This window comes from Mesoplodon densirostris, chromosome 4 (assembly GCF_025265405.1).
Source record: "Mesoplodon densirostris isolate mMesDen1 chromosome 4, mMesDen1 primary haplotype, whole genome shotgun sequence".
In the NCBI taxonomy this organism is placed as follows: domain Eukaryota; kingdom Metazoa; phylum Chordata; class Mammalia; order Artiodactyla; family Ziphiidae; genus Mesoplodon; species Mesoplodon densirostris.
Window position 1 is genome coordinate 179545940 of NC_082664.1, and position 25581 is coordinate 179571520.

The 25581-nt window shown below is 41.4% G+C and overlaps 1 protein-coding gene across 6 annotated transcripts in view; it reads right to left on the minus strand.

The window, feature by feature from the left end:
• TRDMT1 (tRNA aspartic acid methyltransferase 1) overlaps positions 1 to 21117 on the minus strand; it is a 60569-nt gene extending 39452 nt beyond the window's left edge. The window contains exon 1 of one of the 6 annotated variants that reach the window (XM_060095485.1): positions 21024 to 21117. In XM_060095485.1, coding sequence (XP_059951468.1) covers positions 21024 to 21087 — 64 coding nt within the window. In that variant the 5' untranslated portion in view covers positions 21088 to 21117. Of the gene's footprint in view, positions 1 to 15055; positions 15337 to 20429; positions 20672 to 20716; positions 20741 to 21023 lie in introns of those variants that run through there. The other 5 variants (XM_060095486.1, XM_060095489.1, XM_060095488.1 and 2 more) reach the window with 5 other exon arrangements.
• Between the last annotated feature and the right edge of the window lie 4464 nt (positions 21118 to 25581).

Sequence of the window (25581 nt, forward strand, 5' to 3'; positions counted from 1 at the left end):
AGCCTCATGTAAATCAATAAAGTTAGAACACACCCTCACACCATACACAAAAATGAACTCAAAATGGCTTAAAGACTTAAACGTTAAGACATGACACCATAAAACTCCTAGAAGAGAACACAGGGAAAACATTCTCTGACATAAATCCTATCAATGTTTTCTTAGGTCAGTCTCCCAAGGCAACAGAAATAAAAGCAAAAATATACAAATGGGACCTAATGAAACTTACAAGCTTTTGCACAGCAAAGGAAACCATAAACAAAATGAACCTAAGACAACCTACAGAATGGGAGAAAATATGTGCAAATGATGCGACTGACAAGGGCTTAATTTCCAAAATATACAAACAGCTCATACAACTCAACAACAGCAACAACAACAACAAAAAAAAAACAATCAAAAATGGGCAGAACTAAATAGACATTTCTCTAAAGAAGACATACAGATGGCCAACAGACACATGAAAAGGTGCTCAACATCACTAATTATTAGAGAAATGCACATCAAAACTACAATGAGGTGTCACCTCACACCAGTCAGAATGGCCATCATTAAAAAGTCTACAAATAATAAATGCTGGAGAGGGTGTGGAGAAAAGGGAACCCTCCTACAGTGTTGGTGGGAATGTAAGTTGGTGCAGCCACTATGGAAAACAGTATGAAGGGTCCTCAAAAAACTAAAAATAGAGTTGTCATATGATCCAGCAATCCCCCTCCTGGGCATATATCTAGACGAAACTATAACTTAAAAAGATACGTGCACCCGTATGTTCACAGCAGCACTATTCAGAACACCCAAGATATGGAAACAATCTAAATGTCCATCGACAGATGACTGGATAAAGAACATGTGATACATATATACAATGGAATACTACTGAGCCATAAAAAAGAACAAAATAATGCCATTTGCAGCAACATGGATGGACATAGAGATTATCATACTAAACGAAGTAAGTATAAAGTATATGTATATGTATGCACATTAAGAAAAAAAGCAAATGTTGACAGGAGCTGTATCTTGATGGTAGAGGTGTGTGCCAGCAAACACTCGTAACTCAATGCATTATTTTATCCCACCAACACAATAGTCAAAAGAATAAAAAACAATAAGAATTAAACTACATTGACACAGTCTTTTAGAGATCAACAAGAATTATCATATGGCCCAAAATATAATGAGTTGAAAGCTACCTATTTAAATACTTAATAGAATTCAAGGGATAGAAATCTGTCTTCTCCATTTTTCTCATGACATTTAAGACCTTCACCTTCAGCTCTTAAATTAAGGGCACAACCATGTTTAAAAACACATTTATCTAAATAGACACATGTAATCCAGCCTATTACAGGTTTAAACAACAAAGACTATTTTACATAAATTTGCTGTGAGTAAATGAACATCTGTGAATGGTTCATCACTATAAAATGTTGAAACGTTTTTGGTGATGCTTTCTCCTAATTTAAACGATGACAATTTCTGACATAGTCATTCTGACAAAGTCAATGAAAAAATGACAAGTGATATAAGCATCAGTACCCTGTACCTAGTTAGTTGTGAATGAAAAAAAAAAAGACTTGTAAAAATATAATTATGTTATCAATCATAAAGATCCCTAAGATTAAACTAGAAACGTCTCTCCTGCCATTGAGCTCCTCTTTACTTTATAGTAAACCCTCCTTGAAAGCTTATACTGTATTTTTCATCATTATAAACTTTATGAAGTTTTAAACCCTATCCTGAATTTCTGCTATAGGCACTTCTAAATGAAGAATTAAGTTTCACAATTCTGCACTAGCCCAGAAAGTACAGGCTGGTCCTAAGACCTCAAAGGAAAATGCACTTCAATTACTTCATTCCTCATTTTCCTCCTCCATACTCCTCCTGGCTAGTATATGCAAACCTTCTTCCACTAAGCCACATAGTAGTCAACAAATATTAGCTATCATTGTTTTTTTTAAATCAAGGCTGTCACAGGCACACCCCACAGAGATCTTTTACTCAAAGTGTGTGTGTGTGTGTGTGCACACACGTGTGCATCTGTTCACGTGTCCCGAGAAAGAACGATTTAGAATATGGATATCTAACTAGTTAGCTCTTTCTCTGCCTGTGTTTGAGTTTTAGCCCCACCATTTCCAACTGTGTGACTTAGACAAGTTCCTTGACCTCCTTATGCCTCAGTGTCTTTACCTGTAAAACAGAGATAATAAAGTACCTACGTCACAGTCTTCTGAGGATTAAATTAATTAATACCTATGAAGCTCTTACATCTGTGCTGGCCATATAGTAATCACTAAGTAAACATCTGCTATTATTATTATCAAAAGTAAGAATATCAAATGCTAAGAAAAACCAGGTGTGATAGGAATTCTCACTACAGATATGAACATCAATTGAGGATTCAGTGTTTTAGGAGTAGTTTGACAGTATGTATCCAAAGTGTTAAAAATTGCTTTGGACTTACCAATTTTATCTTTGGGCACATATCCTAAGATATGGCAGGCAGAATACTGACCCCTCAAAGATGTCCACATCCTAATCCCTGAAGTCTGGGAAATGTTACCTTACATGGCAATGGGGACTTTGCAGATATGACTAAGGATCTTATTAAAAAGAGGAGATTATCCTGGCTTAAGATGATAGGCCCAATGTAATCACAAGAAGGATGGAGGAGGGTTAGAGTCAGAGAAGGAGATGTGATGAGGGAAGCAGAGGTCAGAGAGAAAGATTCGAAGATGCTACACTTCTGGCTTTGAAGATGCAGGAAGGGGTCATAAGCCATCTGTGGGGTGACCTAAAGACACTGGAGAAGGCCAGGAAACAGATTCTCTCCTATGGCCTCCAGAAGGAACCAGCCCCGGCGACACCTTGATTTTAAGACATCTGACCTCCAGAACTGTAAGATAATATATTTGTGTTGCTTTAAGCCACTAAGTTTATGGTAAATTGTTATAGCAGCAATAGAAAACTAATATATAAGGCAACACAGAGATGTAGAGAAAAGATTCACATAAAGTATAAATGTTATTTTATTTATAATAGTGAAAATTACAAGGAACCTAATTGTGGAAATTCCATAAAATGGAATGTCACACAACCATTAAAAACCAAGTTTACAAAAATACATTTAATGGCAAGGAAAAATTCAAGATATTCTAAGTGAGAAAAGAAAGCTATAATTTAATGTTCCTGGACACATGCAGAATGAAGACTGAAAACATATCATCTAAAACCTCAGCAGGGTTTATCCCTGCATGAACATCACATATGATTTTTATTTTTAAATTTTCTTCTTCATTTGTGTAGCATCAGTACTTGAGCAGACCATAATCTCTGGAGGAAAGAATACGGCATGTCTATATGTATCCCCATCACACAGCACAGTAACCGACTCAGAAACCAGTCAATAATTATGTCCTGAATGAATAAATGAGTATGTTTTCAGTATTTCCCAATGTTTAATAAATGTATTATAGATACAGTTAAACATAAAAAGAGCACTAAATTTAAAAATGATTTTTTGGGCTTCCCTGGTGGCACGGTGGTTGAGAGTCCGCCTGCCAATGCAGGGGCCACGGGTTCGTGCCCCAGTCCGGGAGGATCCCACATGCCGCGGAGCGGCTGGGCCCGTGAGCCATGGCTGCTTAGCCTGTGCGTCCGGAGCCTGTGCTCTGCAATGGGAGAGTCCGCAGCGGTGAGAGGCCCACATACCACCAAAAACAAAAACAAAAACAAAAACACAAAAAAATGATTTTTTGGGGGGGGGCATACCATGTGGCATGTGGGATCTTAGTTCCCTTACCAGGGGTCGAACCCGTGCCCCCTCCATTGGGAGCCCAGAGTCTTAACCACCAGACCACCAGGGAAGTCCCCCAAAATGATATTTTTAAAATATTCAACTTCACTAGTAATCAAAAAATTAAAATAATAATTTCACCTAGTAAATTCTATAGTCTTAAATACTATATTGGCATATCTATGGTCACACAAACACTATGAGATTTAACTGGTATGTCCTTTTAAAAAGGAACTTGACAATATCATCAATCTTTAAAATGCTCATACCCTATAACTTATTCACTCATTCAACAAATATTAATTGAGCATCTGCTCTGTGCAAGCACTATTCTTGATGCCAGGGATACAACAGTGAACAAAATAGAACAAAACAAATCCTTACACAGACAAAACACAATTCTGACACAAAACATCCCAGCCTTATAGAGCTTGCGTTTTAGGAGAGGCAATTCAAAACGTAAACAAGTAAAACAGATAGTACGACGGGCAGTAATTAGTGCTGAGGGTAAAAGTCAAACAGAAAGGGGTACGGGGAGGCAGGGCAGAGGGTGCAGTGTTGGATGCTGGCCAGGGAAGCCCTGGGAAGATGCCATTAGAGTAAACACGAAGGACTAGGCGTGAGTCTGTGTGGGGAGCAGCATCCCAGGCAAGGGAGCAGCAAGCGCAACGGCACTGAAACAGGAGTGTTCTCGGTGCTCGTAGGACAGCAAGACCACCACCCCCACTCCACTCCCGGGAGCTCATGCTGAGAGCAGGACAATGGGCATCCTCCTCGGCCTATTTCTGTGTCCACACTCATCCACATTACACACACACACATACTGTACGTACATGCCCAAATATAAGACAACTAGCATAAAAGCCAGTTGCCCATTTTCCACTTGAGAATATCCAAAATTAGATGTACAGCCATTTCCATTATATAGACAATGAAAGGAAATGACTTCATATTACATAATTTATTAATTTCGTTATATAAACATATTTTAAATAACAGTCTTATTATGTTCATTTAGAAATATTACTTTTTCCACTCAAACTTCATGAAACAATTTTATTCTATATGCATCTTTGAAATCATGGTCTTTATCATCCATAAAGCCACTTTTCAAGTTATCTAACAGTTTTCAAAAGCACATCAACTTTTGTTCAGAGTGACTTAAGATCTAGCATTTTTTGAATTCATGCATGATAATGTCACTGGAAATTTATGCCAACCACAAATACCCATTAGCTATTTGTGATCTCCACAAAGTAACCCTGTACTGTATTGCTTTGTAATGTAATTTCTAGAAGGTTTGTTTACAATGATATCTAATACCTGTAATGGTAAGGTCATCATCCCAAAAATTATCTCTAAATTCAGCTGTATGATTTTTCATCAACTCCATCAAGTGGCCTCAACAAGCATCCTAAACTGGTATTAAGTTTTTTCAGGCTAATGTAACTTATCCAAGCAGCATTTTATTACTTTGCTGTTCAAAATACAGTAGTTGAGGAACATGAAGATCCTTGATGAGAATTAAAATATAAGGCCATATCCTCTTTTTGGAGTACTATAACTTTTGGGGGAAAAATGAATACATTGCATTGAAGAACTTATGACAAATATGTCTTTAGGGCATATGTATATACGTTTGGGTTTTGGTTTTGTTTTTATTTTAAATAATGAAATCACAAGCCCTTTGATGTTACAATCATGGGAGAAATGCAAAAGAATCTTGTATTAGAAACAGACCTCTGAATTTTAAGTATGTTTCCCTCGCCAAATACTGAAATGCCAACCCACAAAAAAATCTGTAAAATTATAGATTCACATCTTTTCCCCTCAAGCATGGTCACCACATTCTGACAGTTCAAAATTAACTGAAGGAAATCTCATTGGATGGAGAGTAAAGCAGAGATAAATGATCAGTAGTAAGCAAAAATCAACAAACATTTTTTTTAACAATCAATTCAGCAAATAATAACCACAAAAGTAAAATGAGGTCACAAAAATAAAATGCCTTCTGAAGAAACAGAGAAATTACTCTGGAACTTTATTACCATCTGAATCTCAGGGATTTTAGGGAAAAAATTTAAATAAGGTAAAATTACTTATTTAGTATCTCTTATTTGATCTATTAAAGTTCGAAGTACTTCTAACTAGAATTGTGTAACTGTAAAGCCTTTGAATTACGGATTCTTTTTGGACCGAAATTCACCTATAATTAAGGAACATGCCACAGTCTATGAGGGTCGTTTATGTGCTAAAAGGCTCTGGCATTTGTTGCTTAAATTAAGTCTCATTCACTGAGTACAAAGGGATTATTAAATTCGCTATTAAGTTTGAACAAAAATCATTAATAGATGCTGAAGAACTATTATGATTAACTCTCTAATAGAGTCGTTTTACTTTTTTTTTTTTTTTTTTTTTGCGGTACGCAGGCCTCTCACTTTTGTGGCCTCTCCCATTGCGGAGCACAGGCTCTGGACGCGCAGGCCCAGCGGCCATGGCTCACGGGCCCAGCCGCTCCGCGGCATGCGGGATCCTCCCGGACCGGGGCACGAATCCGTGTCCCCTGCATTGGCAGGCGGACTCTCAACCACTGCGCCACCAGGGAAGCCCTAGAGTTGTTTTACTTTAGTCCAAGGTTTTTTGCTAGGTTTGTGGTAATTAAAAGTCCCAGAATGGGGCTTCCCTGGTGGCGCAGTGGTTGAGAGTCCGCCTGCCGATGCAGGGGACACGGGTTCGTGCCCCGATCCCGGAAGATCCCACATGCCGCAGAGCGGCTGGGCCCGCGAGCCATGGCCGCGGAGCCTGTGTGTCCGGAGCCTGTGCTCCGCAACGGGAGAGGCCACAGCAATGAGAGGCCCGCGTACAGCAAAAAAAAAAAAAAAAAAAAAAAAAAAAAAAAAGTCCCAGAATGAAAATAACTAGTGTTTAAAAATAAAAGCAACTATTGATCCAGGTAAACTAATGGTATTTATAGTATTTTTTAAATCTCAACATACAATCTACCTATTTTCCAAAACTGAGATGTATGCTGTTGGGTTTTTTTTTAGCTTTTAGGCAGGATGAAAGCTGATTGGCACTATTTCTGAAGAGCACGTTTTAGAAACATTCCTGATAATTTTCCAAGGACAAAGCAAAAAGCCAACAGAAATCCTAAGAAGGCTCTAAACACCAACAAATACCAAATTCTACATGTAACATTAAACATTAAACATACCTTTATGATAATAATCATTCTGTAATCACTTATAGATTTGCTGTCATACAAATCAACCTCTTCCTTTCAACTTTCCTTTAACACTCTTCCTTTCAACTTTGCATAAAAAGAGGTAATATTTCCTGTCAACTTTCCATACAAAGAGGTAACATTTCTTGACAGGAATAAAAGGATAAAAATAAAACACTTGAACTTCATTATTTTCACCATATCTCATTATTAATACACGATTAAAATTCTACATTGAGTTAAAACCAACTTATTCTCAATAGACGTGATTATTATGAGAAATGTTTTATCATGTGGTACAGAAAAAAATCTCTATTATCTATTAAAATTTCACATATAATCATGCATACAAAAACCTTTCATGATTCTACTTGTTTGGCCACTCTCCAACACACACACACACACACACACACACATACATTTGTTCTGTGTCCTGCATAACACCTATTATCCCTCAAAACACTACCCATGGACCAACTTTGGGAAATGCTGACTTAGCTCATCCAAAAAAAAAAAAAGAGAGAGACCTTTATGATTCAGACTTAATAACTAAGCTTAAGCTTGTCACAGTATAATGGTGTCTACTTCAAGCTATACATATTTCATAGCAAACATGGCCCCTGTTCATTTATTCATTCATTCAACAAATATGCATAAGTGATGTTCTAGACTAAATCTATCCTACTATGGAACTTATATTCTACTGTGGGAGCAAACAACAAATAAATAAGTATGTAAGTATGTATTATGCCTAACAATGGAAAGTACTATGGGAAAAAATTAAGCAGAGTTAAGCCAGACAGTGTGGGAGAAGGAACTGGTTCAATTTTTATATATGTTGGTTAGAGAATGTCTCACTAGCAGCAACCTGAAGAAAACGAGGGAGCAGGTCTGGCAGATATGAGAGAACTTTCTAGAACAGAAGGAAGAGATACTGCAAAGGTCCAGAGATGGGAGCATGCTTGTATTGTAGGAGAAACAGCAAAGAGACTGGTATTAGGGACTGAATGTTTATGTCCCCTGAAAATCCATGTGTTGAAACTTTACCTCCCAATGTGATGGTATTAGGAGATGGGGCCTTTGGGAGGTCGTCAGAATTAGGAGTAGGTGAATGAGGGTGGAGCCCTCACGAACAGGATTAGTGCCCTTAAAAAGTCATGAGAGAGCTCGCTTCCCCTCTGTTCCCCGCCAAGTGAGGACATGATGAGAAGGCGGCACTCCGCAACCTGGAAGAGGGCCCTCACCAGAATTCAACCATGCTGCCACCAAGATCTTCAACTTCCCAGCCTTCAGAACTGTGAGAAATTAATTTCCGTCGTTGATGAACCACCAGTCTCTGGTACTCTGTTAGAGCAGCTCAGACTGACTCAGCCGGCGGGCAAGCCTGCAATGGAGTGAGCGGGGAGAGGCGCAGGGGATGCGGGCAAAGAGAACGGGGCTGGCTCCAGATCAAGGAGGCCTGTGGGTTAAGGACTCTGGCTTTTACTGAGTGAAACGAGACATCCCTCAGAAGTTTTAATCAGAGGAGTGACTTCTGTGACATATCTCTGAAGGATCACGCTGACCACTGTGTTGAAAATAAACTAGAGGTGATAGAGCAGAAGGAAGGAGACCAGTAAAAAGGCGACTGCAATAATTGTCAGGTTTCCTGAAAAAGAACCCAAGGCAAAGTTTGGCTTCAAATGCTTTTTCTGGGAGGTAAGACCCCAAAGTAGCAAAAGTGAAGGTAGTGAGGAAGGGAAGGAGGGAAAGCAAACAAAAGGCAGTGCTTTACTAAATCAGTCACAGCTTCACAAGAAAGCCCCGCCAACTGCGCTCTCAGAAGGCCTGGGTAAGACAGGCTGTCCTGGGGGAGGGACGCATCACAGGGGACAGAAGCCCTGCAGTGAAGACGCAATGTGGTCTGAGCAGCACTTCCCATGCGCCCATCTGCACTCGGGCGGGGACACAGGTTGGGGAGGAAGGGGAGGCGGTGCCTCTGCTGAGCCCTCCCTCAGCCTTTCTCTTTGTGGTCCAGGAACAGTACTCCTGTGTCCCCTCTAGTCGCACACTCCGACCACACTCACAACACTTCTGACACAAGATGTGAGTTTTTTCCCTACACGAAGCAGTTCTCTGTGACACCAGCTGGATGCCCACAGCTCAAGTCAATTCTGACAGTATCTGCCTGAAGATAGCTTCAGACCCCACCAGTTCCGGGCTCAGCCCCACAAGACCGCCCCAACTTCAGACACCAGTTTCAAATAGGAAATGCCCCGGTTAACCACAACTTCTATCCAACTTAACTGCAAATCAGAGGTTCCCATGACCCCGCTCCTTGGATTTGATCATTTCTAGAACATCTCACAAAACTCAGGGAAACACTTACTTAACCTTTACCAGTTTATTATATAATAAAGGATACTTTAAAGGATACGGGTGATAAACAGCCAGATGAAGAGATACGTAGGGCAAGTTCTGGAAGGGTCCCGAGTGCAGGAGCTTCTGTTCTCACGGATTGGAGTGCACAGGCCTCCCAGCACATGGATACCTTCACCAACCCAGAAGTCTACAAACCCTATACATTTAGGATTTTTATGGAAGCTTTATCATGTAAAGATGATCAGTCATTGATCATCTCCAGCCCCGTTCTCTTTCCCAGAGGATGGGGGTAGGACTGAAAGTTCCAAGCTTCTAATTATCACTTGATCTTTCTGGTGACCAGTTCCCATTCTGAAGCCATCCAGGAGCCCAACAAGAGCCATCTCATTAGTACAAAAGACATTCCTGTCACCCAGGGAATTCTAAGAGATTTAGGAGCTCTGTGTCAGGAACCAGAGTCAAAGACCAAATATTAGAACAAAAGATGCCCCTAGTGCTCTCATCACTTAGGAAATTACAAGGGTTTTAGGAACGAGGTGTGTGTGTGTGTGTGGTGTGTGTGTGTGTGTGTGTGTGTATTTTTCCCCCTATTGTTTCACACGTATGGCTCTCCCTTCCTCTCCACTTAGAGTCATGGTATCCAACCCCTCCAGACAGCTGCTGGAGCACCTAGACCCCAGGTCCACAGCCTGGTGCTTCATCTGAGTGCAGACACCGCAGAGAAAGTGAGCATCCTGAGGGCGAGAGCCAAGCCCCGACCCCCTGGCAGTGTTACGGGATGAAGCAAGAGCAGGAGCATCGGGGGCGACACTGAACACGCAGCTCAGGGCCCAGGAGACCGATGAAACAGGACAGAGATGAGGTGGCAGAGGTGAAGACGGAGAGAAAGGATGGAATTATAAATACGGCTTGAAGGTAGAGCCTATGGCATTCGCTGATGTGAGTGAAGGAGAAGACACAGAGATGACTCCAAGACCTAGGGCTGGGCCCCTGGAAGAAGGGGGACGTCTGTCGCTGGGATGAGGAAGGCCGCAAGGGGAGCACGTTTGGGAGGAGTCAGGAGAACAGGAGCTCAGTTTTGCACATCTTTAGAACAAAACAGGGATAACGGGAACACTAACAAATCCCGCCGCGCAGAAAAACTACAGAGAAGCTTACTTTAGACTTAGTCAAAGCTGTCGATATAATCAGACAGCCCTAGCCCTCCTCACGCATCAGCTTGCTGCCTGCCGGCACCTCCCCCCACAGCTCCATTGGTGTCCTTTTGTTGCCCATCAGGCATTTCCCAAGACAGCTGAGGAACGCTATTACACAGGATGCTAACTGTGCTCCCCTCTCTCGCTAAAAAAAAAAAAGCGTACCCTGCTCATATGCATGAGAAAGTGCTGTTTTAAGCCAAGCAGTGTCTTTTTTGCAGGGCTTCTCAACATCTGGGATACATTAATGCATCCTGAGAATGATTCAAGGGCCAAAGTCATGTGAAGTTTTCTGAACTTACTTAACCACCAAGGCACACCGATTAATTCCTCAGAAGACTGTTGCATAGGATATCAGCCAGGAAGTGGCAACTAATCCAAGAACTCATTTTAATCCTTATTTCACTTGGCTTGTATTATCCGATCAGTCCTTGAGATCCCCTCCTCTCTATTTTCATGGCACAATGTTCTCTTGGTTCTACTTCTTGCTCTCAATTTTCCTGCTCAGTTTCTCTCCTTGAATACTACAGTAAGCCCCCTACATACAAATCCTCAAGTTGCGAACTTTCAAACATGTGAATGTGCATTCGCATGTCCAATCACATAAGTTAGTTCACATGTCTGGCGTACACTGTCACGTGAGTGCATCTTCTATAAGTGGTTGTGCTTTTGTGTACTTTACTGTACAGTACTGCATAGAGTACAGTAGTACAGTATCTTTATTTCAAGCCCAAGATGTCCAGAAGCAAGCGTAAAAGCTGAGGTGATGTAGCTGGTACTGCTAGGAAGAGCCAAGCAATAACAATGGAAACTGTACTGTAAGATTAAAAATGTTTTCTTTATCTTTTGCATTTGTTCTCTATGTATTATTTGTGTGAAAAGTATTATAAACCTATTACAGTACTATATAGCCGATTGTGTTAGGTGGGTACCTAGGCTAACTTTGTCGGACTTACGAACATGCTCTAGGAACCGAACTCGTTCGTATGTAGGGGACTTACTGTATTTATCTACCTAGTCACAAAAAAAATCACCCTCGGTGTTCCATCTTGTTGGTCCTCTTCTCTGTACACTCGCACAGAGAGAGAAATAAATCCCCGTCTCCAGTCCTCTCTCCCTCAGCCCAAAATGCACAATTTCCATGGGTCCCAAGGAAAACTCAAACTCTGTAACTCTAAAATGGAACCTATTATTTCTCCCCAGTCTTGACTGTACCATCTGTTAAATCATCCAAGTCAGAAATCTGGGCACCTAACATCCCAATAACTACCAGGTTTTGCTGACTTTCAGATCCTGTATATCTTGTGAGTAAAAGTCTTCTCCATTTATTGGCTCTGCCTACATTCATCATCTCTCAACAATCACCTCCTAACTGACCACCTTGCCTCTAATCTCCTCACCCCTCCTGTGGTCATAGGGTAAAATTTCTAGAACATAACCCCAACAGGTTCATTAACCTTCCTTCACTAATCAGACTTAGAAGATAAAAATCCAAGCACCTTATCAGGTTATACACGACATTTCATGATTTGGTAACTAGTAAACACCTTCTACTGTCTTGGAGCATTTATATTGCAATAATATCTTAATACTTGTATGTATCCACATAGACCATGCTATTTCATGCCTGTGTGTCTGTACAGAATTCTCCTTTTGTCTGGTACATACTTTCCCTTTTTTACTATCTGGAAAACTCCCAATCATCCTTCAAAATCCTGCTTGGTAAAAATATCATAACAAAATTGAACCACAAATGCCAATTATAAAAAAGAATACACCAATGGAAACATAAGCAAGCCACAAAATTAATACAAATAACAAGCATATGAAAATGTTCAACTTCCTAAGTAACATCATCAGTACTATTTATATATTATGTACCAGGAACTATACTAGCTCTATGTATACATTGTTTCATCAAATCCTAACAAGCCTATAAAGTTAGTATTGTTATCCCAATTTTATCAATAAGGGAATCCAACACAACTAAGAGAAAAAAGCTAGTTATAATTAATGTGGGAATAAGAAAAGGAACTAAGATTTACTGAGTACCCACATTATTTTTCATTCATCAACTGTTTCATTTTACATTCATAATACCCTATGAGGAGGTATTATATCCATACAGGGTACCTGGGCCCAGAAAGTTGAATAATTTTCCAATATTTAGACAGCTAGTATGTGGCAGACCTTATTCCTAAATAATGGCATTAATTTTATCACTCAGAGAAACACACGGAGTATTTCAGAAAACACTGGGACAGATGCCACGAAAATGAACATGAAGTGGATCCAGGCTAGGAAACCTGTTCTCTAGTAGAGAAGGTAAGCTTTCTAGGGAGTCAGCAGGGCAAAAGGGAATAGTCCACCCTCTTCAGTGCCCTTCTCTTTTACTCTTCATTTTCATTCCATATCATCTAAAGTAGCTGTAAATAATTCTTTCCTTCACCAACTTATTCCTGTATAATTCAAATCTAGTCTGAAAGCTCTTTGACAACTTCAAATATTTAATAATCAGTTTCTTCTGAAGGCCATTTTTAACAACATATAATAACTTTCTGTAACTTTATGATTTTTGATAATAGGTGCCCATATTTACTGAGTACTTACTATGTTCCAAGCACTATTTACTGCTTTATTTTTATTAATTCATAATCTTCACAATTCCCCTTTTATTAGCCTCTTTTATAGCCTCTTTTATTAGCCTCTTTTATAGAAGAGGACAGTGAGGCACAGAAAGTTCCATTTTTCCCCAAGGTCACACAGCTAGGAAGTCCTTCTGGCAACAGAACTGTGCTCCTAATAAGAGGCCTCTCCTTGAGCCTCTCCTACATAAACACTGTCCACTGTTAATCTCTCATGGAGCCAAATAGCAAAGACTGAAGACCAAGCTGCTGTAAAAACAAGGTGTCCTATTTCAAATTATTGGACACGACCAAATGATTGTCAGAAAGAATTTAAGTATCAAATATTAAAAAGAATGATTTGCAAAATTTTTTAAAACTATAATGCCTGAAGGATTCCTAAAAGCAGTTGGCAAAGTTAATGTAAAATGGGAGGCATTTACTGATGTTTCTTCCAAGTGAGTGGTTTCTATTCACTCTAAACTCCTCCCCTATCCTATCCTTTTGCTCTCTTCAGTGGACTTCTTAGTTGACTTCTCTAACTGGCTGATTTGGGAAGAATAAAGTGGCCAGGGCTGCTCGGCAACCCCCTCCTCTTGGGAATGCGCTACCCACAGGGAACACAGATTCTGCTTGCTTCTCCAGCTGTGCCCGGAAGGTAAGCTGCCGACTCCTCTGGTTGAACACGAGCTGACCCACTTGGCCTTCTCACTAAGCTACACGCTCCAACTCAGCCTTTATTCGTAATAAAAATCATATAGATTTTGATTTCCTATTTGCCTTACTCTTCTGTTTTGTTTCTCTTTTTGTTCAGAATTAAGAAAAGGGGTACTATTTATTGAGCTCCCTAAAAAAAACCCAATAGATAGGTCCTAACACAGAGTAAATTGGTCATCTATTCATTAACATGGGAGAAGTAATTTGATGTGTGGAATACAGTACCGTAAGTCCCCTACATACGAACGAGTTCCATTCCAAGAGCACATTCGTAAGTCTAATTTGTTAATAAGTCCAGAAAAGTTAGCCTAGGTGCCCACCTAACACAATCAGCCATATGGTACCGTACTGTAATAGGTTTATAATACTTTTCACACAAATAATACATAACAAACAAACACAAAAAATAAAGAAAACATTTTTAATCTTACAGTACAGTTTCCACTGTTATCGCTTGGTGCTTCTTAGCGGTACCAGCTACAACACCGCTGCTTTTATGCTTGCTTCCACGCTTGCTTCCAGACATCCTGGGCTCGAAATAAACATACTGCACTACTGTACTCTATACAGTACTGTACAGTAAAGTACACAAAAGCACAACCACTTGTAGAGGATGCACACACGTGACAATGGACGCCAGAGACGTGAACTAACTTACCTGACTGGACATGTGAACGCAAGCTTGCACCTTTGCAGGTTTGTAGGTAGAGGACTTACTGTAATAAATACTCTGCAGTGAAGTGTGCATTCATTTTTCATCACACAAAAGAAAGGTAATTCTGTCATCCAATGGGAAGTTGGGATGCTCCTCTTTGAATACAAAAATTCATTCTACATATTTCTTCCTTGTATTTCAAGTTCAGAGAAAAAACAATCTAATAACTCCCATAGATACCAAACAACAAATGATACATATTTTTAAACGGGACACATTTTTGCCTTGCTTTACTTTAAATCTGACAATAAGTCATACAAGAATAACTGTGGGAAACAGGCATAAACAGGACATTTTTACAACCTCAAAGGATAAATGTAAAAGAAAAAAAGTTAAGCAGTTCAGATTTCAGCCCCTTACAACTGGTGTTTCAAAACTACCCCTGGTGACATTCAGATCTACATCTAATCATAATGTACTTACCACATGCAGTTATAAGCACACCAAATCACAAAGCAGTTTGGTAGAATCCCAAGTTGGAATATAAGTCATTAAGAAATAAAGACAGGGCCTCCCTGGTGGCGCGGTGGTTGAGAGTCCGCCTGCCAATGCAGGGGATATGGGTTCGTGCCCCGGTCCGGAAAGATCCCACATGCCGCGGAGTGGCTGGGCCCGTGAGCCGTGGCCGCTGGGCCTGCGCATCCGGAGCCTGTGCTCCGCAGCGGGGGAGGCCACGGCGGTGAGAGGCCCGCGTACCGCAAAAAAAAAAAAGAAAGAAAGACAAAAGAGATTCAGAAAATGAATAACTATGACAGGCCTATCCTTTTAACAGAAAATATTAAGGCTGGGTAATTCTTACTAAATATGAATAAGTATTATGTGGCTAAAACTCAAAACCAACACCTTGAAAGACCTTTCAAAATTATTTGGGAGGGCAAGATGTTTTGCTTTTAAGGCTGTCCCAATAGTTGACTAGATATATAATAGTAATCAGCTAGAGTTTTCCTTTATTCACCACCTTAAACCACATTTTACTCTTTCTCTGATATTATATTTTATGAGAAAAGCAGATTTTTATTTGCTAACCATTCATATTTGCAGGTGTCCTTGCAGGTTCCACTGCTATTTAACTCATGAAACTACTACTTCCACTACTTTCTGAAAAATGTTTTCACTTGGAAGATTCTCTAGCCAAAACTCTACAGGCTATGCAGGCATAAATAATATCAAAGTGGTAATAAGTGGTTCCTGTACAGGGGCAAATATGTACTAAACAATGCAATGACATTTACTATGCTTGTGGCCATCTAGAATCTTTGCCTACGTTTCCTGTTGTTCAAAATTTTGCCACTTTACGAGTCCCTTCTTCCCCAAACTGAAGCCAGAACTCACTCTCCCAGCTTCCTTAGTCTGGGAATGGGATCTAATGGCCACCAACCAACTGCATTCTCACATGACTTCAATTCAGAGATAGCAAAGCTAGAAAGCAAATGAAAAAACTCATCTTTTTTGGTAAGAGAGGTGGTTAAGATGCCCCTTTCAGGGCAAAAGTGTGACAGCACTTCTCACCTCCAGTCCCCAGCATTACTGGTGGAGGCTGTGATGCCAGTAGGAGGACTCGTGGGGCCGGTGCCCGGAATGTGGTTCGAGTGGTGCCCCCATTCTCTTGACCTTGTTTGTTGGGTGTCCTGTAAATTCTGTGGGCTTCCAAATGCCCTTTTAAAAATTTTTTCTGCTGATGTTAGCTAGAGAGTGGATTCTGTGGTTTGCAACTACAAATTATGTATCATACAAAAATTTGGACTAAGCAAACTATGGTTTTACCAACGTGACAGTAGAGTGAATACCAATTCAATAATAAACTCAATAGTCTGCTACAGAGAACCTGTCACAAGTGTGCTTCTGTGCCAGAGGTGGTGCAGGAACAAAGAAAAATACCACAGGACGAGGACTAAGTTAACATATGGACATGCAGATATAAAATAAAGTTAAAAGAAACTTAGTAGATACAGAAGCATCTATGTAGTTACTGCAACAATACAATAGCATATTGCATATAAAGCTAAGGATGAAAAATGTTTATTTATGTATTAAAATGTCCATTGGGTTTGAAGAAAATCTGTCATGCTGCCAAAGAAATTAAATATACCTTTTATAACTACTAGAATTCAGTTATGTGAGAGAAAATATTTATAAATCATATACCTCATAAATGATCAATATCCAGAATACATACAGAACTCATACAACAGAACAATAAAAAAGACCCAATTCCAAAATGAGCAAAGGACTTAGACATTTCTCCAAAGAAGATACACAATGGCAAATAAGCACATGAAAAAATGTTCAACTTCCTTAGTTATTAGGGAAAATGGAAATCAAAACCACACTGGGGGGGTTCCCTGGTGGCGCAGTGGTTGAGAGTCCGCCTGCCGATGCAGGGGACACGGGTTCGTGCCCCGGTCCGGGAGGATCCCACATGCCGCAGAGCGGCTGGGCCCGTGAGTCATGGCCGCTGAGCCTGCGCATCCGGAGCCTGTGCTCCGCAACAGGAGAGGCCACAACACTGAAAGGCCCGCGTAGCGCAAAAAAAAAAAAACCAAAACACAATGGGACATTTTTTCACACCCATTAGGATCACTATTATCAAAAAAAATTAGAAACAGGGAATAACAAGTCAATTATGTGGAAATAAAGGAATTGGAACCTTCATACATTGCCCTTGGGAATATAAAATTGTGCAGCCACTGAAGAAGACAATTTAGTGGTTCTTCAAAAAGTTAAACGCAGAGTTACCATATGATCCAACAATTCTACTCCTCGGTATATATTCAAAAGAACTAAAATCAGGGACTCAGATACATACATATAAACCAATGTTCACAGCAGTATTATTCATAATAGCCAACGGGTGGAAACAACCCATGGGCCCATCAACAGATGAATGGATAAGCAAAATATGGTATATGCATATAAGGGAAAATTATTCAACCATAAACAGGAATGAAGTACTGATACATACAACAACATGGATGAACCTTGGAAACATCACACTAAGTGAAATGAGCCAGACACAAAAGGACAAATATTATATAATTGCACTTATATAAGGTACCCAGTAAAGACAAATTAGTAGAGACAAAGAAGAATAGTAGTTACCGGGGGCTGGGAGAGAGGAGATGGGGAGCTGTTATTTAGAGTACAGAGTTTCTGTTTGGGGTGATGAAAAAGTTCTGGAAATAGACAATAGTGATGATTGTACAACAATGTGAATGTAGTACTTAAGCTACCGAATACACTTAAAAATGGTTAAAATGGCACAGTTTGTTATGTATATTTTACTGCAGAAAAAATTCAGTCATAAACCTTATCTAGAAATTTGCCAAAGTTTAAATTCAGTATTATTCCTGTTGGCTGCTTCTTATTATTTAAGATATAGATTCAATTAGTGGATCTAACTAGAAAAATGGCAACATAGATAGCATGGTTAAGAGGTCGGGTTAAGAGACCTAGGTTACAGGGACTTCCCTGGTGGTCCAGTGGTTAAGACTCTGGCTTCAACTAAGATCCCACATGCCACATGGGCAAAAAATTAAAAAACTTTTTTTAATTAAAAAAAAAAAGAGAGAGACCTACATTATAATACTGGCTCTACCATTAACTAGCTTATTACATACTTAAAACGGGGCCTGACATAATTGTTGCAGTTCATCGGCATTGTTATTAGTTTGTATTATTATATAAAAAACCCCATGGAAAACAGCAATGCATTTTATTACAGAAAAATTTTAAACTTTGGCACATCAAATAAATGAACATTGGGGCTTCCCTGGTGGCGAAGTGGTTGAGAGTCCGCCTGCCGATGCAGGGGACACGGGTTCATGCCCCGGTCCGGGAAGATCCCACATGCCGCGGAGCGGCTGGGCCCGTGAGCCATGGCCGCTGAGCCTGTGCGTCCGGAGACTGTGCTCCGCAGCGGGAGAGGCCACAACAGTGACAGGCCCGCGTAACCCCCCAAAATAAATAAATAAATAAATAGATGAACATTGGAAGAGAAGCGTGCGGGGTGATTAAGACGCACTATTCCTAATATGTACGTAGACCTCAAACCAAAAGATGAGAGAGCGTCCAGGTAGAGAGGCTGCAGGGAGGCTACTGTGGGTCACAGGGTCAGTCCAGGCAGGCTCCTCTGAACGAAGCCATGGAAGGTGAAATGCAGGTGCAGTGGCAAAGTTTACGGTTAAAGCACTCCGGGTGGAGACAACAGCAAAAGCCAAGGCCAGAACATAACAGGAACGTTGAGAGTTTGAGAAACACAGAGAAAGAAGACCTGCAAGCCTGGAAAAGAGAAGCAGGGGAGAGATCAGGTTGAAGAGGTGGACAGAAGCCAGATCTCACAGGCCTACTAAGAAGAGGGGGCTGTGATTCTCACCTCAGAGGGAAACCACTGAAGCAGAGTGACACGATCCAGCTTACTGGGTAAGAGATCACTTTGTTGCTATGTGGAGAAAGGATGGAGGAGGAAAGCAGAGTGGAAGCGGCTGGGAAGGAAGCTGGGGAGCAGCTGGGAAACTAGTTTTAATCATTTAAGTGAAAGATGATATAGCTGAGATTCGGGATGGTAGCAGAAGTAATAGAAATATGTGTACAAATTCAGGTTGCATTGGCTAGTACGAGGGAGAATATCTAACTATTTCATTAGTCCCCCAAAAGATGCAGATTAGAATTACACAATTTCCCCTATGAAATTCACAAAGGTTAAAAATGGATAATACAAACCCTGAGGAATATGTAGTTTGAGGAGGCACTCAGAAACCTCTGAGAAGCAATTTGCTACGTTATCAAAAGTCTTTAAAAATTCTCATAATTTTTGAGTTAGTACCTAGCACACAGTCTTTTATTAATTAATTTGACTTCTAGAAAACACACTAAAGAGAAAAATCAAGGTTTATGCTGAATAATTAATTGCTGCACATTTATACTTGCAAAAAAATGGGGGGAAATATCTAACATTCAACACTTAAGGAGTAGCTGAATTATAGCTTGTGATAAAGCACTACGTAACCGTTAAAATCATGTTCATCAAGGGGTTTCAAGATATGGAGAAAATGTTGACATTATACAATCCTAGAAAATTACCTAAGAGAGCAAATAATGTTAAAGTTTTGTTTTGTTTTCCTGCTGGTAAATTTTGGTATGCGAACTGAACATAGAGGGCCATCAAATAATTGGTAGGCAATAAAAATTTAATAATCACTAACCTCTTCTAGAATCAAAACTCAATATATATGCTCAGAAAATGTATGTGCTGAACTCATTACATACTGTCCGTATCTTACGGTATTGGTCTCTTGTTATCTTTGGTACTAAAAAAAAGGAAGCAGGGAAGTTTCAGTTTTGCGGTTGTCATAGTAATTTAAGAATAAACATGTGCGGTCCAAATCTATTTGTCACTTTATACCTCCAGTGCCTAGCACAGTACCTGGAACATAAGAGGAGCTCAATAAATATTTTTGAGTGAATATCACTGAAATAAACCTTGCAGCTCCAACTTAGGACGAAAGAAATCTAAAAACCTCAACATGGAAAAGGTACATAAAACCGTGACAATACTTTATAATATTATGAGTGGTTACAAGGTAGGTACCAGGCATTATTAAAGGTTTTACCCACTTTTTCTTTAATCCTCATAATTCTCCATCTCTGGATTACTTTTCACGTTGTAAAACTAGGAAACAGGCTCAAAAATGTTAAGGTCACACTGCAACTAAGTTTGAACTCAGGGCTTCTGGCGCCTAAATGTATCCAGACATGAAGTAACAAGACAATATGTTTCTTTAAAATGATCAGAACTGACCGGGATTTTTCTCCAGGCTTCCCCTACAGTTCTGCTGAGTGTTCACTAACTTCTACGTGGCTCTGTAGTTATCCCTTTGAAGATTCATCCCTTACAGTCAGAACCCAGCCCAGCGACCTCCCCTCCCCCGCTGTGACCTCCTCGAGGATGAAGGACCGAGCTTCCACGCCGCTGGGGACAGCCATACCGAATTGGGGATTGGCACAGGGCAGGGGGCTCACCCCTCCCCCTTTGGCGGTACCGTTTTGGTTTGACTTTACAGCCAAGCCTTGCGGATCAGGACTCACAAACTGGGTCCTGGTAGGTGCCCCGCCCGCCCTTCGGACCAGGCTCGAGGCGGGAGGAAGGGAGTCTCCGCCAGTAGGGGCGGCTAGGGCGCCGAGCCGACGGTTTCTATGACAACCGAGCAACACCCCCGCCCATACACACACACACACACACACACACAAACACACACAAACACACACACACACACACACACACAGTTTCCCCTGCAGTCTCCGCCCCTAGTGCCTCGCCGCTCCGCCCCTCCCAGGAGCCCGAACTCTGACCACCAACAACGCGCGAGGGAGGAGACGCCCTGTGCCCTCTTACCTCTCAGCGCCTGATGCATACCCCCAATGCCGCTGTACAGTTCCAGGACCCGCAAGGGCTCCATCCCCACGCCGCCGCCACCCCCGCCGCCGCCGCCGCCTCCGCCTCGGAGCTAGGCCTGCCGGTCCCGTGGCTCTTCCTTCCCCCCCGGCAGCGCCGCTCCCTCGCCTTTGGTTCCGCCGCTTTTCAGTACCCGCCCCCCCCCGCCCCCTCCTCCTAAAAGCTCAGGCTCACGGCTTCACAGGACAGCGCGGGGCCCGGGGCTGGCAGAGGTTAGCAGGTGGACAAAGGGCAGAAAGCACCAAGGCCTCCCAAGTGAATGTCAGCCACTCCTTGGCCTGGTTTACGCTCCATCTTCCTTTTAAGGTGTATTCAGGAGCCTTGGGAGGGAAGAAGAAAATCCGGGGCTCAGTAGAGGGGCAAAATCTGCCTTTGCCTCAAAGGAGTTAACACGGGTTAGAATCCAGAAATACTTATTTTTCAGGCATGCTGCTTTTCCGTCCCTTGGAAGCCTAAAGCGTCCAAACCGTTCTTCCATTAGCCTTGAGCACGTACCACGTGCCTGGTGTTGGGCCCTAGCTTGAGTGATGGAGATAAATCAGCCTCTCGCCCAGAGAAGGTGCCAGAGTTACAAGTGCAAAAGTCAGCACACGTGCCCCAGAGATCCGGTGTGAGCTAACACAGAGGACGCCTGCTTAATTGTTAGCGAGGTTCATTCTGTTTTAGCTTGGAAAATACCCCCAAGATTGGATATGCTGTTTATAGAACTATTTAAGTTACCAAATGCAAGTTCACATACCTGACGCACAGTGAGGCCAAATGATACTGAAACGTCTGAGCTGGGAGCAGAGAAAGGTTTATTGCAGGGTGAATCAAGAATAGGTAGCTCGTGCTCAAAAACCCAGAACTCTCCAAAGGATCGTAGCAAAGCCTTTGTAAGGGCCAGGTGAGGGAGGTTTGTCCCAGGGTATGTGATCAGCTCGTGCACAGTTCTCTGATTGGTTGATGGTGACCAATCCTTAGGCGCCAGAAGGTCTGGAGCTAATGCTCTTGATCATCAAGTAGTTAATTTCTTCCATTTGGTAGTGGTTTTAGCATCTGAAAAACTCAGGAAATATGCATCAGATACAAATTATCTAGGTACTTCAGAGAGGAACTAAAGCAGAAGCTATGGGGGAGGGCGTCTGTCCCAGGAAGGCCCCATAGTGTCCTGCTCAGTTACAGTTACGGCCCTCCAAGTGCTAGGGCCTTGCTTCTCCAAGATGATAGAAGCTGGATTACAAACTAAGGAAACGTGGTCACACCCAGGAGAAATGGTTTCATTGTGAACTGTTGTTCTATTGTTCCCGTGACCACCACATGTTCACTTTTTTTTTTTTTTGGCCTCTTGGCATGTGGGATCTTAGTTCCCCAACCAGGGTTCAAACCCAGGCCCCCTGCATTGGAAGCGCAGAGTCTTAACCACTGGACCACCAGGGAAGTCCCACACACGTTCACTTTTGTTAGGAGAAATTGAGGAGTACCGCTTGTAATAATAACTGATAGAAACATTCACATGTGCTAATGTAATGCTGTTAACAAATAAAAGTATGCCTACTGTGTCTCCGTTATGGAACTGACTGATCCATTTTGATGTGTCCTGTGAAATTTTTTAACCGTAAGTGTGTATTGGGCTTTGAATGTTTTTTTTTTGTTTGGGGGGGTTTCTTTTGGCTGCATTGGGTCTTCATTGCTGCGCACGGGCTTTCTCTAGTTGTGGTGAGCGGGGGCTACTCTTTGTTGCGGTGCGTGGGCTTCAGTAGTTGTGGCACGTGGGCTCAGCACTTGTGGCGCACGGACTTAGTTGCTCCGGGTATGTGGGATCTGCCCAGACCAGGGCTCGAACCTGTGTCTCCTGCATTGGCAGGCGGATTCTTAACCACTGTGCCACCGGGGAAGTCCCTGAATGTTTTTTTTTATTGGTCACTTATTTCAGATAACAGGGGTGGTGTGTAGAAAGATACCAGAGAAGGGAGTCTTAACCCTGGCGTTGCCAGTAACCGGTTGTGTGCCTTGGCGGTGATCCTGGTTTCCTCATCTGTAAAAGAAAGCACAAGAAAGAAGGGGAAATGATTGCTGAGGGCCCTGTGGCTCTAAGGTTCTGAGGCTGAATTAGTATTTGAAAACGTGAGTCCTGATTGGGCCACATGTTAATTACCGGCTCAGATTGAAATGACCTTGAAAGAAGACATTTAAAAAAACCTGCTTTAAGCAAATATGCTTTTAAACCAATTAAGCCTATAGAAATCATATACACACTAACATCATGTATATAATGCATGAAACAATTTTTTAAAATATTTATTGCATAATATTAGTACCATAAATATATATCAGGACATACAATATAAAAGGAGTTATGTAGTCACAGTGATTTATATATAGTCAAGAACCAATACATTAAATAAATCTAGCATCTGTTTAGCATTAGTGCTATAAATCAAAATAAATATGACCGAGGATCTTACCTTGTAGGAGAGAAGACAAATGTAGGGAAGAGTTCATGAAAAATAGCAGCTTCCTGAGAGGAAGAGAAGTAGAACCCCATCCCCACACAGGATGATTACAAACTGTTCACTCTGATACTTAAGGGTCTTCACAATGTAACCCCAGACTCATTTTTCTGCCTTAACTTTGCTTTCTCCCCTTCCTTAATGCTGCTACAAACTAGAGTACTCGGAATCCCCCAAGCATCCTTCATTTCTGAGGTTCCCTTTCCGTTCTCTACCCTGCCTAGAAATCCTAACCTTCTTCAAGACCCACACTTAGAGCAGAAGTTTCCTTCTTGACTCCCAGGCTGGAAACCCACGACTTGTTTCTATTCCCCAATCCACTTGCCTCCCAGTCTTCTGAAATACAAATCCCACCTGTTCTATCACTAAATCCTTTCAGTTCGCTCTAGCCCAGTTGTCACCTCATATATGCCACTTCTTCTCTTTACCTGGTATTTCCTCTCTAACGCTGACCATGCATGATAATCATTTCAAGAACAGAAACTTGGGGCCTCCCTGGTGGCGCAAGTGGTTGAGAGTCCGCCTGCCGATGCAGGGGATACGGGTTCGTGCCCCGGTCTGGGAGGATCCCATATGCCGCGGAGCGGCTGGGCCCGTGAGCCATGGCCGCTGAGCCTGCGCGTCCGGAGCCTGTGCTCCGCAACGGGGGAGGCCACAACAGTGAGAGGCCCGCATACCGCAAAAAAAAAAAAAAAAAAAAAAAAAAAAAAAAAAAAAAAGAACAGAAACTTGCTCCATAATCATAATTTACAGCTGTCTCCATGGAAGCATCTGTAAGACACTAAGCCCCCTTGGATCAGAATATGTATGCGTTCTCTTCCAAACCCCGGCACAAGCTGTTGAGCTGGGGGTGCCCCAATCGGGAGTAGCCAAGGAGGAATGTGGGAAGGGCACATAAAGAAAAAAAAGAGATGTATATTGATTATTCCTTCTTAAATGTTCATGCAGGAGGAAAAGGGCTTTCTAATCCTATAGTTTCCCATAAAGTTATCCCCAATGATATGTCCGATAGAGCTGATATTCTAATCAGAGAAGCTCAACACGCTTTTTGAAAATACAAACATCAAGAGTTGAACTTTAGGATGTTCACTGCATATTCCTTCAAAACATAAAATACACTTTGTTAAAAAACCAAAATGCTAGTTAACACTTTGCACATATGAAGTATATCAGAAATAATTAAGGGGCACAATATAATACCAAGGGGTATATTAAAATAATAGCCTACTCTCAATTATTTAAGGGCTCATTGTATAAGTTGAAATCTAATGATGTTTTATTCTTCCTCTCCTGCCTGTCACTGATCATTAATATTTAACAAAATTAAACATAGCGTGCCAAATGCTTAAAATACTTATTGCAACCATCTTTGAGTTTCCATGATCCAGGCCATTCCTTTTTTTATTTTAACTTATTTATTTATTTATTTTTGGTTGCATTGGGTCTTCATTGCTGCACAGCTTTCTCTAGTTGTGGTGAGTGGTGGCTACTCTTCGTTGCGGTGCGCGGGCTTCTCATCGCGGTGGCTTCTCTTGTTGCGGAGCATGGGCTCTAGGCGTGTGGGCTTCAGTAGTTGTGGCACTTGGGCTCAGTAGTTGTGGCACACGGGCTTAATTGCTCCGCGGCATGTGGGATCTTCCCGGACAGGGCTCGAACCCGTGTCCCCTGCATTGACAGGTGGATTCTTAACCACTGAGTCACCAGGGAGGTCCCAAAGCTTATTTTAGAAAAATAAATAAATTGGTTAATACGAATCCTGACTCTAATACTCACTTTATCTATGAAAGAAGGGTAATATTTGCTAGCAAGGTAGTCGTCTGTATCCAATCAATTATTAATTTGTACATATATACATATCTGTATATGTGAGTGTATATATATATATATATATATATATATATATATAAAGAGAGAGAGAGAGAAACTCAGTAATATGCCTAGAACAATAGATACTGATTTCCTTCCACTTTGTTCTGTTTGAGCTTTGTTCAGTTAACAGCTGAACC